The 20,872-nt window shown below is 40.6% G+C and overlaps 2 protein-coding genes and 1 non-coding gene across 5 annotated transcripts in view; 2 read left to right on the top strand and 1 right to left on the bottom strand.

Annotated features, from left to right (window-relative positions):
* cacnb1 (calcium channel, voltage-dependent, beta 1 subunit) overlaps positions 1-11,917 on the top strand; it is a 38,761-nt gene extending 26,844 nt beyond the window's left edge. For all 3 annotated transcript variants that reach the window (XM_084925344.1, XM_084925342.1, XM_084925343.1), the window contains 7 exons: positions 801-881; positions 978-1,036; positions 2,373-2,482; positions 6,178-6,329; positions 6,459-6,554; positions 8,260-8,445; positions 9,805-11,917. In XM_084925344.1, the coding sequence (XP_084781470.1) occupies positions 801-881; positions 978-1,036; positions 2,373-2,482; positions 6,178-6,329; positions 6,459-6,554; positions 8,260-8,445; positions 9,805-10,344 (1,224 nt within the window). In that variant the 3' untranslated portion in view covers positions 10,345-11,917. The remainder of the gene's footprint in view (positions 1-800; positions 882-977; positions 1,037-2,372; positions 2,483-6,177; positions 6,330-6,458; positions 6,555-8,259; positions 8,446-9,804) is intronic.
* A 3,605-nt stretch (positions 11,918-15,522) lies between these two features.
* arl5c (ADP-ribosylation factor-like 5C) lies at positions 15,523-18,677 on the top strand. Its single transcript, XM_084925341.1, has 6 exons — positions 15,523-15,745; positions 16,130-16,190; positions 16,298-16,445; positions 16,772-16,855; positions 17,351-17,502; positions 17,664-18,677. Exons 1-6 carry the CDS (start codon positions 15,700-15,702, stop codon positions 17,710-17,712), a joined length of 540 nt encoding a protein of 179 aa, XP_084781467.1. The 5' UTR covers positions 15,523-15,699; the 3' UTR covers positions 17,713-18,677.
* A 333-nt stretch (positions 18,678-19,010) lies between these two features.
* Positions 19,011-19,082, bottom strand: trnac-gca (transfer RNA cysteine (anticodon GCA)). The gene has a single exon. It is a non-coding gene; the product is annotated as a tRNA-Cys (tRNA).
* Between the last annotated feature and the right edge of the window lie 1,790 nt (positions 19,083-20,872).

Below are 20,872 nucleotides of genomic sequence, written 5' to 3'. Positions count from 1 at the left end.
TGTAATGTAGAAGCGCGGGACACTCCAGCACTTTCTCTTGCCTGAAGTGCTGTACAGCGTGCACAGGGGCGGGGGCGTGCTTGGAGTACAAATGTAGAAAAGGTTAAAAAAAAAAAAAAAAAGCATCCAGTTTCATTGTCAGAGTATATCGGACATGTGACTCCTTCCATCCATTTCTCTCTAACAGAGGACAGAAACTAATGTCTCAGTTGATAATTTACAAATGAGCCTAAAGTTCAACAATGCAGGTGGAAATTTGATTATAAATGCTACACTGATTTTTTAGTTTTAGTTTTTTTTAAATATAAGAAAGTTGATTTTTTTTTTACTGTAAAATACTACTCGTACTGCAAACAATACCTTGCAGTAATTATGTGACAGTGCAGAAGGAAAAGAAAGAGCTGCAAAAGATGACGTTTGCTTTAAGCTGTGACGCAGTCACGAGATTTCTCCTGACAACCTGGCATCTGGGTTAATTACGGGCACTTTAATTATGTGAGACTGCAGACTGAGAAGTAGAAGCCAGGGCTTTCGGTGAGAAATTGATCCCTGACCCTGAACATTCATAGACACTCAATAACGCAAATGGACTCCAAACTTCTGGAACTCTCCATCCATCAATCTGACTGCTCACAGAAGAGAAGGAGGGTTTATGGGGAGTGGGTGGGGCTGTTTTGTGTCAAGTTAATGTTGATTTGTGTGTGAGTATAACCCTGTGACTGCAGGTCTTCTAAGGTCTTTGGAAATGTGCTGAGTGTATAACGTGACACCAACTCACGTGCTGTGTTGTCCGTGCTCAGATGGAGCATGTCCCCCCTTACGACGTGGTTCCCTCCATGAGGCCCATCGTCCTAGTCGGACCTTCACTCAAAGGCTATGAAGTAAGGAGAAGCAGCGCATTCTCGGCTTGTAATTTCTACTTTCATTGGATATTACTATTAAATATTACTTGTTTCTGATGTCTGATGTTTTTCTAGGTGACGGACATGATGCAGAAAGCACTTTTTGACTTCCTGAAACACAAGTTTGAGGGCAGGTAAGAATGGAGGCTTACACCCATCCAGGATTTTAGTTTTTTAATGATTATCCATAATCATATACACTCCAGCCACTTCATTAGGTACATCTTGTCCAGCCCTTTAACCAGTTTGCACCCGATAACTTCCTCAAGTCTTCGTGGCGTTTATTTAACAATGTGCTGGAAATATTGCTCAGAGATTTTGGTCCAGATTAACACGAAACCAGTTCCAGCACACCCCAAAGATGCCCTATTGGGCAGAGATCTGATGACTGTGAAGGCTGTTTGTTTGTATTTGTGCTTTATTTGTTTTGGTTTTTTTACATCAAATTCTGACCCTACCATCCAAATTTCACAGCATAAATTGAAATTCAGTAAGACGACGCAACTTTTTTCCCCCAATATTCTGTTGTCCAGTTATAGCCTCAGTTTCTAGTTCTTAGCTGACAAGAGTGGCACCCAGTGTGGTCTTCTGCCGTAACCCTTCTGCTTCAATGTTCAACATGTTGTGATTCAGAGATACTTTTCTGCAAGCATTGATTTTAACAAGGGGTTATTTGAATTACTGTTGCCTTTACTTACCTCAGGTTACAGCTTGAAGTAGTCTTGTCATTCTCCTCTGACCTCTGACATCAGCGAGGCATTTGTACCAAGACAACTGGAGTATACTGGATATTTCTTCTTTTTTGGACCATTCTCTGTAACCCCGAGAGATGGTTGTGTGGGGAAATCCCAGCAGATCCTGTAGATTAGCAGTTTCTGAAATAATCAGACCAGCCTGTATGGCATCAACAATCATGCCACATTCCAAACACCTAAATCACCTTTCATCGCCATTCTGATGCTTAGTTTGAACTTCAGTATGTCATCCTGACCGTCTACATGCCTAAAACACTCCAATTAGATACTTCGATTAGTGAGCAGTTGAACAGTTGTACCTAATAAAGTGGCCCATCAGTGTATATGACATTACTGGATCATAATATTGATTCATTAAGGTGTATATCCCTTAAATTTTATAGCCTGAGATGGATTACAGAGATCACTATTTGCATTAGAAGTGGAAAGCACTGTAACATAATTACTTAAATAAAATAAAAGTACAGTAAAACTGTATATGAGTAAGTGTTCGTAGTTACTTTAGATGTCCTATTTATGCCTTCATCCACTGATATTGAGGATTGTAAGATGAACAGTACTCTAGTCTAGTTGGGGGTACAAAGGGAGGCCAATCATATTTCTGTGTCACTCCATGCCCCTCCCCCCTCTGGACACACCCTTGCAGCCATGATTGACTCTAAATTTAATAGGTTTCTTTTTACTGACCCAGTAATGTGCTGGCTCTCTGTTTCAGGATATCCATCACACGGGTGACAGCAGACATCTCTCTGGCCAAACGTTCAGTCCTCAACAACCCGAGCAAACATACTATCATTGAGCGCTCCAGTACCCGCTCGAGCCTGGGTAAGAGGACGCTTTTGTTATCCGCAAACCACAACAGGCAGAATCACACTGAGAAACGCAACGCAGACAGGTCATGACAATTAGGATTTTATTTTTACTATTTCAACAGCTGACATATTAAAGTTTAGGGAGAATATTAGTGTAATGTATTTTTGTTCATCACATCATGTTACTGAACATCTTTCACTGTCCTTCATATCTATATTTCTTTAAGTGTGTCTCACTTTTATTTAGACAGACAAGAGTCCATTAATATTGCGTTGTTTTTGTTGTTGTTTTTTAAATACTCAACAGCAGCTGGGAAATTACATTTTTAGCAAATGTTACTAAAACAGGAGAAACATTGCATTTGCTATTTTATATCAGCCACACAGGGAATGTTGGACTGATCAAAAAGACAGTGTGTTTCTGTGTGTGGACATATCTCCCACAAGCTGACTTATAAATTATTAAAGGGATGACTGACCCCAAAATCACATTTACATATTTTCCTCTTGTCCATAGTGCCAATTATTCATCTAGGTTGTTATGGTGATTTGCCAGTTTTTAAGATTTTAAAGGTGTGTGCCCTCGCTTGCATATAATGAGACTACATGGCACTCAGCTTAAATTTCCCTCAATCATGACCCAGTTCCCAAAATATGTCCAGAAGTCTTGTTATAAGCAGTTTTATCTACAGACATGTGAAAATACTGCTTATGTAGGACTTAAGAGGGAAAGTAGCTGCCAGATCCTGCTAATCAAATCCATAAGCACCAGTGGTGGCAGTGATTGAATCGATCATGAAGTCTAGAGTCGAATGTGAAGCCATCTGCCATCAGCTAACGGTTGGCCAAAATCAGGTCATGCAACAGAATGACCGAAAAGGCATAAAAGTGTTGCAGTGGCCCAGTCAAAGTCCAGACCTCCACCTGACTGAAATCCCGCCGGTGCCTTAAACAAGCTGTGCACAAACAAATGCCAACTGCCAATGGCTGCCCCTCTCTGAGCCTGGTTCTGCTTGAGGCCTCTTCTTGTTAAAAAGGAGTTCTTACTCTCCACTGTCACTAAATGCTTGCTCATACGGTGTCATATGATCGTTGGGCTTTTCAGCATTTTTTAGAACTTCTATCCGTTCATCCATCTGCCACTTATCCAAATCAAGGTCGTGGGGGGTTAGAGCGTATCCCAGCTGTCATAGGGCAACTGAATAAGGTGCCAGTCTGTCATAAGGTTGACACAGAGAAAAAACAATCATTCACCCTCATACCTATGGCCAATTTACCTCGGAGATAACAGGTAAGCATCACACACAAGGGCTGGTATCTTGAGATCTGAGGAGCTCACAGAGAAATGGCCTAGATAAATAAAAAGCACTACAGGCACTACACAAGTTAATATATTTGATTATGGGGTGAGCTATAACTTATAGTCTTTAGACCAGCGGTCCCTAACCCCCGGGCCTCGGACCGGTACCGGTCCGTGAGTCGTTTGGTACCGGGCCGCGAGAGTTGAGGCTCAGGTGTGAAATGTATGGTTTTCAGGGTTTTTATCGGTTTTCAGCGTTATTTTGTCATCGTTTTTATCGTTAACTCGGTTTTCCTGGGTCTTTTCACGTGTGTTATGAATAAATCTTCTTTTTTTCAGTACCGGTACTAGTTTTATTTTGTTGTATTTATCCGCGACACCTTAAAGGCCGGTCCGTGAAAATATTGTCGGGCATAAACCGGTCCATGGCGCAAAAAAGGTTGGGGACCGCTGCTTTAGACAACAGTCACACTCTTCTTCATACAAATATAAACTTTAAAGACTTAAAGACAGACTTTTTAAAATTGGGATCAGTCTGTAGCTGGGTTTAGTCTTTTTATTTGACTTCTTAATAAGAAGACAAATGTAGAAAATCATCAGACTTAATATCTTTTAAGCTTTACACATTAAGAATATGTGTAAAATAGCATACTGTCTGTATTCGAGCACAAAATGAAGCTCTTGAAGCTGAATGTTTGAGAAAAACATTTCAGCATCTGTGTCGTCAGAGGTGTGGTTAACAGTGACATCACATGGAGGAATTTTCTGTCAAATGTATACATGATAAATCTGAATATTTTAGGTTAGATAATTACTAACGATCAGTTCCAGCAGTTAACGTACTTCAGTTTCAAGTTTGAGGTGTATCATCCAAAGACACGAGACTGTCACTTATTTTCTTTTTACACCTGCTCTGATTGCCTGAGTCTGATCTGGCCTCCTCTCTCTCTTCATCCTGTCTACACCCATCCTCCCCCCTTTCTCTCCCACCACCCATCCTCTTCCTCCTCTGTCTTTTGATTCAGACGTACTGGGTACGTATGCTCTTCCCGCAACAAAACAATGAAGCATCTCTTTCTCTTTCCTTCCCCTCCCCTTTTTCTTCTAACTATATTCATCATCTGCTCATACATCGTTGTCTGCCTGTCTGCTTGCCTGTCAGTTTCTCTGTTCCTCATACTTCTGTGTGACAGCCTGTAGTCTCTTAACAAAAAGAAACCAATTACAAAACCCAAGCAGGAAGAGATCCGTGGGAGGGCAGCAGAGCGGCTGGTAGCAGAGAGGGAAGACGATACTCTCCCATCCTGCTGTCACCCTTATGTTGTGACTCATAATGCTGTTTATCTTCAGTCATACCCAAGGATAGCATCTATTGCAGCTGGACCTTGCCTTTTAAATTCACTCTTGTCATCACGGGGGAGCAAACGTCTCTCTGAAGTTAAATCCAAATTCGCAGAAGGCTTTGTCGAGGTTAATGGAAACCTTGGCTGCTGTTTCTTTGTACAACTTAAAAGTTCACGTCTCTTGTCATTCTGCAGAGACCCCGTTTCGCCTCCGGCTTTAATTCTCTATCCTTTAGCCCTCTGGAGGCTGCTGAAATGTGCGGGCCACGTCTCTGTGCAGATTGCCTTGCCCCTGTTATCTCTCTTTGCCACTTGGGTTGGCAGCGCACACACACCTCCGAGGCGCTGAGGGTTGACCAGACAGACGAGGAACATTCTGGTTTTCTGTTTTAATTTCGCTCCTTACGCGTCGACAGGCTAATAAAAAGGTGGAGCTGTCTTCGAAATGCTAAATAACCAGCTTTCATAGGCTGCTGTTGAGGAACAATGAACACAACGTTCAGCATTCTACAGCCTTGAGTGGTGCACCTGATAGTATAATTACCGCTCTGCCTATTAGTGCTAACAAAACAACTAATGTTCCACTTCATCTATTTAATGAGGTTGTTTTTTTTTTTTTTGTTTGTTTGGTTGTTTTTTTTGTCGTTGATGTTTCTGTTTTAGTTACATGGTGAGAAATTGTGCCCTTATTGTAAGTTATTTCAAGTACCACAGGCATCTCATTCTTAAGTGCCTCCTTTCTCTGCACCTTTTAAAAAAGCATTAAATACATATCTGAAATGTCAGGAGGGGGCAGGAGAATGAGGATGTTGGAGCGCTCCATTTAGCTGTGCATAAATGGAACTTTTAACTGTGGTCCGATCTGATTCATACGCTTGGAGCTGTTTTGTTTTCCTCTTAACTCCGACATGCATGAGTAAGAACTAACACGTCTGTTATGTACTTGTGCACAAAGTTAAGGAAGATTGGCTCACATGCAGTGCTTTAACTCCTCAAACAGAGATCATGTATCTGTTTTGTTGTCTCACTGTATTCACGTGTCTCGTCTGTTTCCTGGGCATTCAGCTGAGGTGCAGAGTGAGATCGAGCGTATCTTCGAGCTGGCCCGAACTCTCCAGCTTGTTGCTTTGGATGCCGACACCATTAACCACCCCTCTCAACTGGCTAAGACTTCCCTGGCTCCCATCATTGTTTATATCAAAATAGCTTCCCCTAAGGTATGCCTGTTTCATTCATTCGTTTAAACCGATTTTCATACTTAATTTTGGAATGACTCTACCGTCTTCTGATTCTGATAGCAGTAAATATTGTTTCAGTAGACACGGTGCTCTGCTATCTCCCTGCAGGTTCTCCAGAGGCTCATTAAATCCAGAGGGAAGTCCCAGGCTAAACACTTAAATGTGCAGATGGTTGCAGCAGACAAGCTGGCTCAGTGCCCACCTGTGAGTTTTGCTTTGCGACTTGAGCTTTTTTAACATATTCACACCCTGACACTCAGTCAAATTTCACCCAGTCTAATGAATTTGAACTCATCAAGTACCCCTTTGGGATTATTTTCCAACGGTATCTGACGATTAACAGCTGAAAGAAGACAGGTTCGAGGCCCTCGATTCAGTTTAATTCAATTTTATTTATACTGCCCCACATCACAACAACGGCTGCTTTTATTCTTAGTGGGGGCCCTATAAAAATAACAATCAGACTACACCTTATGAGCAAGCACTTGGCAAGTGCTTTTTCCATCACAGTTTTTTGGGGGTTTAGGCATAAAACCTACGTGGATGGATTTCAGGAAAAGATGTAAAAATTTATATCACAGTACTTTCCGGTTTTACAGAATACCACTTATGCATCTATCTTTACATGAGCGGGCTTTGACATGATTTTACAGAGCAATAAATGATCTACTCTCAGGCTTTGTTAACAAATGATACATTTTTGGCACAGAGCTATAGAATCGGTCCTTAACAGGCTGCCTGTTATGCTTTTACGATAGACCTGATCGTTCTGTCTTGAGTAATATTTAGTCATCATCCCAGCTGGTTCCCTGTTGCTGTGTGTGGAGGAGCATAGAGACCATAGTCTGTATATGGCTGTTGTGTCAGCCATTGGTTTAGGACAATGCATTTTGAGTTCTGTCCACCTCCATATCAGTTTTTTGAACGAGCGGGTTCTAAGGGCGGCACGATGATTCAGTAGTCAGCAGTGCTGCCTTTTTGTTTGGAGTTTCCATGTTCTCTGCATCCTCTAACAATTCAAATACATGTTTGTTAAATTAATTGGTGACACCTAACTTACTCTAAGTTGGATGTAAGTGTGTGGTGTTTGCATATTTATAAAAAAAAAAAGAAAAAAAAGGAACAGTTATAAAAATGCCAAAAGGCAAAACAGAAGACAGACGGAGAGGCATTTTCTTTAGGTTCAGAAGTGGCTTAATGAACTCATGTTGACTGTGAGCTCACATATCCACAATGTATTTCCGCTCCTTTTGCAATTTTCAAGTAGGGTCTTGCTTTAAAACTAGCTGCACATGCTACCTAGGCTTAAAGAAAAGTTGAAAAGTCTGACCTCCATAGGCCACATCATTCACTGTCTTCCCCTGTGATGCTGGTTGCCATGATTTCTGCAGGAGCACTAAACTGCAGTGAACCGAATAACTACATTCGGTTGAACTCTCACTGAAATAACTGATCAGAAATATGGTTGTTTAAGTTTTTCATTATCAAACTGTATGAATTAGTGTAACTTACAGTCGAACTTCACCATTAGAATTCAGGTGAGGGGGAACAGTGACTTCAATAAAATAAAATAAAATACCATACAGCTGTTATGAAAGGGATAGCTAGATATAAACAGTTTTTTCCAGCAAACTGTAAATCTGCTTTTTAATACCTTTTTTTAAAAATGCCTGACTCTTTTGTTGGGTTAGCCTCAAATGGCTACTAATTCCTTTCTCACCACTGGCATAATTTTTCAGATAGAGTTACCACTTGCTTAAATGCTGAGGCATTCTACATATGATGTCTTGAAAGGCGGAGCAGATGGTTTTGTGATAAAACAATTGGCTGTTACTAGAATTCATGTAAAGACAGAAGGAACATTCACTTTGGTACAGTGAAATAAATGAAGAGCTGTTTTTTGTTGCAGGAATTATTTGACATCATCCTGGATGAGAACCAGCTGGAGGATGCCTGCGAACACCTGGCTGACTACCTTGAAGCCTACTGGAAGGCAACACACCCTCCAAGCAGCAACCCTCCCAACCCTCTGCTGAATCGCACCATGGCTACGGCAGCCCTGGCTGCCTCCCCAGAGCCCGTCTCCAACCTACAGGTACAGGTCCTCACCTCCCTGCGCAGAAATATGGATCCGTGGCCTGACATGGACGGCACTGTAGCCACTGAGGGGAAAGAGGAAGAACATGCTCTCTGAAGTCCAGTAGCACAGGGGGGTGGGGGGCGACTCCGGCAACTCAACCCAAACTCAGCAGCCTGTTCCTTTTACCCTGGAGTAGGAGTGCACTAATAGCCTGTTTATGCTGTATATAGGAAACCGCAGATACATCTGTGCAAGAAATTAACACCCAAATGAACCAACAAGGATCCAATTTTCCACACATGAACAGCTAGCCTAAGAACACCTACGAGTAAAAATGATGTAGTCTGCATGTTAGCAGGTCAGCTTTTCCTTCTGTGCACTGTTTAAAACTGTGAAAACAGCTCAGCTGAAAGCACACTGGACTCAAGGAATAACCTCAGAAGGTACCTCTGCCCCCACAATCCCTTCTATTTTACTGTAATCAGAAGTAAAATAGCGTCTGCTGCCCCCACCCTGCCCTCTGCAGCTCTGTGGCCTCCTTTTCTTCAGCGCTTCTAGAGGCTGAAATCCAGTTTGCTGTCCTCCTCTCTGTTGCCATGGTACCACCCCTGAAAACAGCAAGTCATGTCCGCCTCTTCAAATGGAAACGCTTAGTTTGGTGGAGGCTGTTGCTAACACTCTGTCCGGTTTAATCAATTTATCTTAAGAGTGAGAGCAAAATACTAATCAGTTTTCATTCTGTTCTTCAGTCGCTACTGGCTCCTTATCAGCTAACATGAGCTGCATGCTGTCAGATTAATTACATGGCACACAAGCGACAGTCTTGCACCGAATGGACACAATTATGCAGGGATCCTTGACAAAAATGAATGAAAAGTATTTTTAAAAAAAAAGATTCAAACTGGATTGAATTTTTAAATTTAAGGAAAACTGTTTCAGGATAAACATGTGAGTTATATCATTTTGCTGCTTTGTTCTGCCATGAGCTCAAACAGCCAGCAGATGGCACTATTGTAATTGTAGATATATAGTTTAGCTTCTTTATAAGTTGCTGGGATCTGTTTTTGTTTGTAGGTTGATATCATCATTTTATAACAGTCAATTAGCAGAACTAAACAATTTCTACTTACTGATTAAATTGTGTTGTTTGAGTATAGACTAGTGTGTGTATGCACAATGTTAATGTGGAATGTGTTTCATATAAGTATCTACAGCACTAATGCCTTTAAAGTCATGGATTCTTAAGCTGGAACAAGTATGCATCTTTGTTCTTTCTGCCCTGTCTGCTAACCCTGCTAATTAACTGCTGACACCTTGGTGTGCTGTTTGTGTCTCTGCATGCTTTTCGTGTGGCATGGGTGCGGCTCGCTGCAGGGGGCGTACTTGGTGCATGGTGAGCAGAAGCGGGAAGGGCCTCTGACAGAGTGTGGTGGGAGCGGCACGCTGCATGACTATCAGACAGACCTGGGAGGGAAGCCCCAGCAGCAGCACCAGCAGCAAGCATACCTGCGCTCCTCTCGTGGCCAGCTACGAGGAGGCAGCGGGCGAGGTCTTTCACGGCAAGACACCTTCGACTCGGAGACCCAGGGCAGCCGGGACTCGGCCTACACCGAGGCCGGTGACTCCTGCATGGACATTGAGACCGACCCCTATGAGGAGCCTGAGCCCTACCGAGGAAGTGGGGGCAGCCGCCTCCACCTGGCGCAGCATCTCGGCCGACAAGCCTCCTGGGAAGACGAAGGTGCCGAGCCGGACCAGGAAAACCGAAACCACCCTCCGATGCCGAGCCAGACGCATCCGCATGGACGTGCCAAGCTGAGGGAGCGTTACTGCCAGGATCCTGTGGACACAGGGGCCAACATGAGCCGCAACAAGAACCAGGATGACTGGGGGAGGGACGTCTACATCCGCTGAACGGTCATCATACCACAGAGCCAAGGAAGCCCCTGGACAGACTGAGGACAGAGGGAGAGGAGGGGATGGAGGGGAAATGCTCTGCTTTTTGGGTTCAACAGGAACTGAAGTGTGGGTTTGGGGCCATGCCGGTCAGGCTTACAAAAAAATCTGTTTACATCCCAGTACAATGTAAAGAAATACATCAACTGCCAGATGCCATTCTCATCAAGTTCTTCTTGTAATTCAGTTTATTTACATTTAGAAAAAAATAATATTGGTCTTTTTTGTTTCTTATGTTAATACTGCATGAATATCATGGATTTCTATACTCACAGCACAAGGACAGTAATTGTTACGACTCTGATCTGTATGATTCGATCCTCTCTTCGATTGTAAAGTGCAAAGGTCGGTAGAGCCGTAGTGCATCACGTCTGTCCTCTGCAGTCTTAAACAGGGTCTAATGTCACGGTTCCCATGTATGTACAGTGTCAGGGTTTCTCTTTACCTTAAGCTCACTCAGTGCTTTTGGCTTTCAGGGTTTCCTCCCATACTGATATCCAGAAGTTTTGAGTCTCTCACCTCCACTTTCTTATCACCCAGACCTTAAAAAGTTGGTGGAGAAGTTGCCATATTTTAGCACGTAAATTTATCAATGTTGCTATACTCATGTCAGTGCGATAACAATGAATAATACACTCCAAAGATGTTTACTTCTTCCCTGACCTGGTTCAGTCACCATACCTGACTGTATATGTCTGACCCAGTCCTCCCATTTCTGTTATCCTCTTCTTCATGGGTGCTGAGGGCACCTCCAGTCGTTCTCTGGTTTCCAAATGTGGTGCAGATTCAAAGTAGTTGTGTGAACGAAACGTCCTGCCTTAGTCACTCCCACCCCTTATTTCAAGAAAACTCCAATCACAAGTGCCGGAATGTCTCGCCAAGCCATGTCTGCCGCTGCTGCGGTGGGATGTCTTAACTCTTGTTACACTCGTTTTCATACCATATCTCTGTCTCTGTGTCTCGTGGCTGCTCCGTCCCAGCTCGTTGCTCATCTCTTTTTTTCTTTGCACCAGCTTCGTCGTCTGTTTTTCAGGGCTAACAGTTATATAAAAAGTACTTGTACGTGTGGTTAATCACTTCGAACTTCCACCCAAACAGCTCGCTTGTCTAATATTAAATACCACTCTCTTCTTACTCCTGATTTCTGACTGAATTAGTGTTGGGTTTTTGTTTTTTTCAGTGAACATTTGCATTATTTTTTAAATCTTCAGTTCTTGTGAGCTAGTGAGAGGAGTATAAAGTGGGCAGTGGGGGGGGGATAGGATCAGCTTTGGTCTTTACACAGTTATCTATAATGGAGAATCCATGAATGTCTTTGGTAGGCTGCTTTGGCCCACCCCCGTCTTCAGTTGAATAAATAAATATTAAATAATGATCAGTAAATAATGTTATTGTTGCGTTATCGCAATTGTTAAAATGATGAAATAACATGTATCATTGGTGCCTGATTGTAGCTACATTTTGCTTTTTCTGCCTTTCATTTTTAATCTGTGGATAAATTCGTATTTTAATTAAAAATCGAATAAGAAAATGCCATTGTGTCATTTCATTGTTACAGTGAGATGCGATGAACAAAAACAGCTGTCAAAAATGCTAAATGTCTGCACGTGTATGTCTGCGTCGTGTTGTTTATTCCACTGAATACATGTGAACACATAGTTCAATACAAATCATAGAGTAGATTAGTTTTTCAATAAATTACATGACAATTAGTCAAAATTGATATGAAAAGCAAAAGACAGGCTTGCTGCTTCCATAGGAATTAAGAGGGTAAGTAGCAGCCAAGTACTGCTAATCAAATGCACTTAATTAATTAATCATCAGCACCTCTGTGGAAGCAGATATTTTGATAGTTTGCTGGTCTGGAGCATTCAGGTGGGTGTTAACACAATGCCACAATTTCTCCAGGAATGGATGTCTCAACAAATTCGCCCCATGTCAGAAAAATACCCGAGAGCTACATCTCAAACTTGACAGGCTTCTGTTAGCAATGCTAAATGCTAAAGTGCATCATAGAATAATTAGAATTAGAATAAAGAAGGGTATGAATTGAAAGGTCGCCATCAGAAAGCCTCTTCTCTCTAAAAAGAACACAGTATCATAGCTTCACAAAGATGAATCTGAACAAGCTACAAGAGTTGTGGAATAATGACCTTTGGATAGATGGGACCAATGTGGAAATGTTTACCCATAATGCACACCACCAGTTTAGCACAAAAACATCATAGCAACTGTGAAGCACAGTGGTGGAGGAGGGGCAAACTGTGCTTGTTTTGTTTTTGCAGCAACACGACCTGGGCACCAACCATGTAGTCAACCATGACCGCCTCTGTATACGAAAATATTCTGGACACAAATGTGAGGCCATCTGTCTGACAGCTACACGTTGGACCAAACAAGGTCATGCAACAGGATAATAATCCCAAGTGCAGTAGCAAATGGCTGAAAAGGAAAAGAATCGACTTGTTGAATCAACCTAAGGCCTTTAAAAAGCTGTGCAAAAACAAATCCCTGCAAACCCCAATGAGCAGAAGCAAGGCTGTAAAGAAGAGTGGGCCAAAATTTCTCTATAATGATGCAAGAGACTAACAAAGTCGTGCTGAAAACAACTACTCTGCATTATTCTTGCTAAAGGTAGTTAGTTATACAAGCTATTGGTTCATCAGGTTGTACTAAGCTTTTTCATATGACTGTCTTATTTTTTTTTTAAAAAGCCAACACCACCCTGAATGTAGAAACTATCCCATACTTCTGCTGGATGTAAACCTGCAAAACAATGAGCCACAAGAATGTTGACAGATTCCGAGAATAAAAAAAACCTGTTTCACTTTGTATTCACAGAAACGTAATCTCCAAAATACTCGTATCAAATTTCAGCACATTTCAAAACACCTGCATTTGCTGAAGTGCAGTTATGAAGTGCAGCTGGCTCACTCCAGGATGTGGTTTTTGTCATCGTCGAGCTGATGCTCTGCACAGGAGGAACTGTCACAGACCTAAGACACGGTTTCCATCTGTAAATTGAAATGTGAGACTTACGTCAGAGCGTTGCTCAACAGGGTCAAGATGACTGTAATAACAAACTGCTAAAAACTGACAGAACGGGACAGAACAAATACGCAACACATGCTTGCATGTAAAACTAGAACTAAGGGTAAACTTCCATTATTATAGTTAAAGCAGGATCATTTTAAAGAAAAACACAAAAAGTTATCTGCAGTATCACTGCTTCAGATTTTGAAGTGTACACATGTGGAATGACATCTTTCAAAGTGTTTCTGATGACTGTTATCTGATCATCTGTATTAACAATAAGGACCATATCACGGTTATAAAGCAGAGTTAATTTCAAGTATATACTGTTTGACATGCAAGTTAATTTAAAAATATCACATCGTAGATCCTTTAATGTAGCAAACAGAAATACTGGAGAGTGATAAGGTAACATTAAATGCTTAATTATAGTGGAAAATAAATGTGCAGCGGTAATAATCACAGTAATAATAATAATAATAATAATAATAATAATAATGATGAGGATGATGAAGATAACAGATACCATAACTGTATTCCTGATGAGAAAGTGTGCTTATGTGATTACTTTTACCTCAATAAACTAAAGAAAATGCCTTTCACCTTCAATATATGTTCATTTCCAGAATGAAAACTGGCAATTAATTTCACTTAAAACACTTCAAGCTATAAATAAATTATAGGGAAATAAATACAGGTACAATAATTTGGCTGAGGTGAATATAAGTATGCCTCATTACTGAATCTCTTATGGGTTTAAAATTAAGACAAATCTGTCAGATCAGAGGCCCTAATATGCAAAGAGGTCATCAGTGTTGTGATTGTGTAACTGGAGAGTGGAACTGATATAAAATTGCTTGGACGGTTCAGTGGAAATCCCGGGGAATTCTTTGGTTGAAGCCAGTTTTGCTTTCTGTTGGTTTTTACAGTTCCTGCGTTTCTCAGAAAGGAAGGTACATAGTTTTACTTCCCTTTCCATATATAGGCCGGACATACGCGTGTCACCGACTGCGTCATTATCCCACTCGTGCCGTCGGTGTGGCAGGACTTGTAGGTTGCCTTCAGGGACTATAGGTGAGCTCAGATTTTCGATATTTAAGGAGGTAAATAAATTGTCAGCACACATAGAAGCATTTAATGTACGCTAATATCTCGTGATGACGAAAGATGATTTATCTAGGATTTTTCGGTACTTATTCGGCTTTTACAAACATATTCTTCTTCAGTTTGGAGCACAAGTAGTTTTCTACAGACCTGATAAAGAGGTCACTACACAATGAATGGGGCAAAGAAAGCGATTTGGGAGACATTTAAAATATATTTAGAATATTTGGCCCAAATAAAAACAAAGCAAAACAATAAAATCTTAAATGCCTTAAATTACTTTATTACCCCAAAGTAAATAATCACATGTACAAAGAATCTGAATCAGAAATATTATTAATCCCAAAGGAAATTATGGGCAAGGGCGGCTGCTATTTCTATATTTTTTCCACTTTGTAAAAATGAGGGTAGAATAATAAAATTCTATATAGTAGAATATAGAAATGCCAGGGTATATTGTATTACCATTTACCATTTACAGCTAGGACGATACTTTCTGTCCAGGGTGACAGGGTTCCCCATTTATTTGGTACAGCCCAGTATTTCACTAATATTCTCAATTATGGAGTCAGCGTCTCACAATTTAATTGGCTCTATATAATAGTGAACACCTCTCTCACACTCGTGCAACAAAAAGATATGTGCTGATCTGTGACAGCATCCCTACTAAAAACACAAGCAAGTAAATGTGTGAAAGTACAAAGACGACCACACATGACTCCAAAACAATCTCAGTCTTCCAGTGATGCTTTTAAGATGTTGGGAAAATCTAATCTGAGCAAAATCTTTAACTTACAATTATTTAAACAAAAAAAGGAAAGAAAAAACAGCCTACCCACTTGCATCTGTAACATAACCCACACCGTCCCACACAAACCCCAACTTACTTTGTGGATAATCTAGCCCTTGGCAAATCCCTCACCGGCCCACGTTTTGTATTCCCCGCAGCACTGAACGCACCATCATTACTATCTACGCTGCTCGTGACTGACTCGGCAAAAAGTGCAGACTTTCTGAGGAGGAAGCGCCGCCCACAAATGGTATGCCGAGGCAGAAACTGATAATAGATCCCGCAGCAGAGTCAGCCTGACAGTCAGCTTCTAATCGATACTGAAGTCTGCTTCCTCTGGATTTCTTTTGTATTCATCGCTCACCTAGCACTCACACCTGTTGAACATGGGATATCTGCTGTCTAAGATGATGGCTGTGTTCGGGGACAAAGGTACATCTGCTTTAATTATTGTGTTCGTCTTGTTATGCCTGCATTGTTGCTGTTTAAATGAAATATAAAAGCCCGTCGGTGTGTTAAGCTCCTGTATCGGGTAATATGTGATAATTGTGAAAAACAATTTGACTCTAATGTTTGATCACCTTACTAAAAACTGATTTCCTGACACAGTAAAGTTTCAGTCCTTTCTTATATAAGAACCTTGAACCAAGTGTTGGACGTGTTTTACTGAAAGAACAGTCTTTCGATAAGAGATGTGAATCTGTTCAGCACATCACCCTCATGTACCTGCCTTTTATCTTATCTGTGTGTACATTTATCTCCTGAGGCTGAATTTACAGTGAGCATGCAACTTTAACATGTTTAACTTTCCTACAGAGCACAAAGTCATCATTGTGGGTTTGGATAATGCTGGAAAGACGACCATCCTCTATCAATTGTGAGTGATCTGACTGCTTTCTGAGTCTTTCAGTAGTTTTTTAAAATCTGTTCTCACAGTTTAATCTAATTCTAAATGCATATTTTCCCTTCTTCAAATACATCTAGTCTGACAAAAGAAGCCGTCCACACATCACCAACTATTGGCAGCAACGTCGAGCAGATCACCGTTCGGAAGACTCACTTTTTGGTTTGGGATATCGGAGGACAGGAGAGCCTGCGAACTAGCTGGTACTCCTACTATGGCAACACAGAGGTATGGCTCACCTACACTCTTCGGATCCTTTCTATCTCTAAAAAACTTTTAAAACACAGTAAATTTTTCATTGAAGTGCATTGGAAGTGATATTGGCAGTTCCCAAAAATAAATCCAGAGAAAGTGAAAGCTTTTGAAGTGCTGGCTGCTAATGCACCTGCATCTGTTTTATGACTTTCTCTGTGATCCATTGTTTACAGGTACTGTATCTTTAATAGAGCATTGTAGACATGCTGTGCTCCCTCTTATGAATCAAGCGTCCCATAAATTGGGTCCTGATAAGAACGACCTTATAACAGGTTTAATAACTATTATTTCCCTTTCAGATCGTCATTCTGGTTGTGGACAGCACTGACCGGGAACGACTGACTGTAACCAAAGAAGAACTTCACCGAATGCTCGCACATGAGGTAGGATCTTTAAAACATAGCGTAGAGACTGACTTTATTAAAACATTTAGGGAAGTTAGGAAACTTTACTTGGTCATAACTATATTAAAAGTGCCTTTTAACATATTTGAATACTGCTTACGGATGATAAACAGGTAGAGGATGGTTAATTATACTTTGCTTTATTGTTTAAATAGGAAGTGTTTTGCCTGTTTTCTTTGAGAGCTGCTTTGACATACAATCACATTGTTGTTTTGTGAAGCTGCCCTCTTTTGGCATTTGTGTTTTGGTGTTTGACGTTCCCTCCCGCTTTCAGACACACACTGATTGCATAATAGATGTGAAAGCAGATTACTCACCCATGACATACTGTGATGAGGAACTTTCTTCTTATAGTCAGCATGTCTGTGCGTTTCTATGTTCCGCTGAGGTTGCTGTTTTTAACAACATCGTGTGTTTCCAGTGGAACCCGAGTGCAGACACGGTATTGGTAACCCATTTTTTTATTCTTTTTAGGACCTACAGAATGCAGCCGTTCTTATCCTGGCCAACAAACAGGACATGAAGGGTTCCCTGACAGCGGCAGAGATCTCCCAGTTCCTCACGCTCGACTCCATCACAACACACTCCTGGCATGTTCAAGCTTGCTGCGCCCTGACAGGAGAGGGGTGAGTCTAACGCACCTTCAGCTCTCAGTATCACCGACTATTACTCAACCTTCACAAATATGTGACGTAGTTAACAGAAACATGCCTCTGCATAACACAGCTTTTGTTGAAATAACAGCCTTTGAAACACTTTTCAAAATGCTTCTGATCTCTTCCTGCAGTCTACCTGCCAGTCTGGACTGGATGAAGTCACGGGTTGTGGCAAACTAGAAGAAAACAATGGATTAAAAGTCCTGAAACTGAACCAGCCTCTCGGGCACCGCAAAGGCCGCAGTGTCAGGATTATTTACAGTGTTTTGAGCCTGTGACCATGACATTTGTGACAGAAACTGCCTCGCCACGTCTACAGTATGACTTACTGACAATGTGACATCCTGAAGAAACCTGCGTTGTGTGTACCTCAGCCTCGGAAACATGACAACAGACAAGCTTCAAAATCTGTTTGGTGGTTTGATTATATTTTAGTAATCTGGAGGTTGTGCACTGAGGGGGGTGTGCTTACAAAGTGTTAGTTATATATTGACATAAGTGGCCTGTGTGTAAATGAGAACAATGTTTGGGCAAATTATCCTACCTCACCAGAAGTATCACATTCCACTTTAACTGTCAAGAGTGACTAAAATGTTATTATTTCATTATTAGAAAGGAAAACAATAAGGCAGGTTGACAAAGGACAATGATTTATAACACTAAGTCATATATTTTCCTATTAGTATCTTAATTTTGTCGAACTGATCCAGTGATTCCACAGACGCTTTAAAATAAGACAATCATAATTTCATTTTGACTTAGTTCTCATAAATGAAGATTTTTGTTCTTAGTTCACAAACTACTGATTCATCACAGTTTACCAGCAAACAGTAAGACTATAAAGAAAAAAAACAAAAGAACATTATGCAGCTGCTGTGGTTTTCCTTCTCAGGATTTCTGCAATGTTGCAAAAGCCTACAAGCCTGCATCTGATGTTAAAATTTAATTTAACGCCAGCAAATAATTTTAGCTTTATTAAACCTGAATATTTATATTAATTAATTCTTTTTTTAATGCTCTTGGACTGTGTACTGTGTATGACAGCGATTTCTTGAATGGGAGAAGGCGCTAGCTGCTATGAGTCATAATTTTACAATGTACATACTGTATAGTTTGATTTTTTTAAATAAATGTTATTATTGCTATGTGTGTGTTGTTGTTTTAATAAGCGATGGGCAGCATGCTATTGAGGTTGTTAACGCTTGTTTACCTTTGGCTTCCTTTGTCTTTACCATCCTTGTCTCTGTCCCTCCAGCCCTCTGTACTGTATACCCTCCTTAACTACATTCACGAATCTTCTCTGTGGTCTTACTGTTTTCGTCCTGCTTGACAGCTTCGTATTGACACGCTTTGTTCTATATAACTTTTTTCTTGTTTATTAAACAATAGCGCCTAAACTACAACGTTACGATAGCACTAACACGACTTCAACAGCAAATGTGGCGTTTTTCACTGGCAAAAGAGCAAAATCAGATTTTAGGGGGCATCCGGATTTGAACCGGAGACCTCTTGATCTGCAGTCAAATGCTCTACCACTGAGCTATACCCCCGCACGTTATCACGGGCGGCCCGCTCCTGCTTTAGATACAATAATAATAATCCCATGTTCTTGTTTTGGACATTCTGTTTTTCATAATCACTCGAAAATCTAAATTCGAGTTGATTTTGACGACAGCCGTGGTATTTAATCGCTAAATAGTAGACGGTTTTCTGACCGCTAGAGGGAGAAATGAGCTTACATTTATGGCTGTCACTGTAACTGGACGGCGAGAATAAGAACACGCGTCACATTCGTGACAATAAGCACAAAGGGGGTAAGTTTGCATATTTATTTCGGCAAAAAGAAAAAGAAAATGAAAAAACAACGAAACTTACACACTTTCATCATCACGTGGTTTAACATCAGACGGAAAGTTATTAAACATACAACAATCCTTCTAGATGCAAACATCATCGGCTGTTTTAACAATGACTCAGCATAAATGAAGAAAAAATTGATGTGCAGAAGTGACTTTTTTCTTTTAAAGGTGAGAAGTGAAAACTGTGGTCACCTCAGCACTGTGTGACTATCACCACATCTGAAGACTTTGTGATTTTTGAAGTACCCGTTGTGGCTGAGGAACAACCAGTGTATGTCTTAAGTCACACATGTTTACCTACCAAAGAGTTTGGGATTTTTTCTTTAGACATGAAGCCACAATTTTTCTGTCCTTTTTAAAATTTCAACTGTAAACAGTCATGCTGACAGGAGCAATCAAGTAACATTCGATTGCCAAATAACATTTTTCTTAGACTTTTACTCTGATATACCACCTTCAAGTTACTGAAATACACACATGTGCAGGACAAATATATAGGATTAGGTTGACCTTTTGTCCCCTTACTCTTTGATTTGTTGGACCTCAGCGAAGCCCTCAATACAGCTGATCATGGGACCTTGTGTTGTGGTACCTTGTAATAAACATATATTAAACCGATTCACTGTGATAGTGTCATACTATCACAAGTAGCTGAGTAAATTTTTGATCAATCTTTGATTTTTGATGTTCACATCAAGTCTCTGACCTGCTCTTTTTTAATTTTTCCATTTAAGAAACATGGCTAAACTCCTAAAAAGTTGTTCTCAAAAGATGGACTCGACTGTTCATCTCCTCTTGCTTGGAATGTTGTGATGTCCTGTTTTTCGTGGTTGTGTCCTCATTTTGACTTTCCACAAGCTAGTTTTATTGATGGGCTGTAAAGAACTTTGAGATTTCTTATCTTGAAAAGCATTATATAAATAAATTTTACTTTTAAACTTAAATCAATAGGCTAAAATAAACACAGATATACAACTAAAAACATATCAGGCCAAACTAAAAACTCCAAAAGGTCACAGGAAATACCTAGAAACATGAAAAGTATCATCAGGACAGAAAACAAGGACTCGAGAACAGGAACTGAAATAGATAGGCAACTGAAAAGAGGAAATGGGAGAACAGACAAATACAGCAATCAGAGGGTTTCCAATAACTGACAACAGCAAAATACCATTATGCCTTCGTGAACTTTCCCCGTCCATGTCAATAAAAGTAGAATATTTTATTTATCAAGAAACAATGTGTGATTTCAATGTTCTTTTATGTTTTGGAACAGTGCATACAGTATATATACCAAAAACTATACTAATAATTCAACACAGGTGATACTAATGAAAGCAAATGCAAAGCGAAGAGAACTGACAAAGAAAGCTGTAAGTGACCAGAACACAAAATCCACACCCAAGTGACACAAGCAAATTTAACTGAAGCATTTTGCTACAGCTACTTGAATTACAGCACATGAATAAACCCTTTGATGA

The sequence above is a fragment of the Perissodus microlepis genome, chromosome 4, assembly GCF_051167445.1.
Source record: "Perissodus microlepis isolate ML-2025 ecotype Zambia chromosome 4, ASM5116744v1, whole genome shotgun sequence".
NCBI lineage: Eukaryota > Metazoa > Chordata > Actinopteri > Cichliformes > Cichlidae > Perissodus > Perissodus microlepis.
This window is presented reverse-complemented; position numbering and strand designations above follow the sequence as displayed.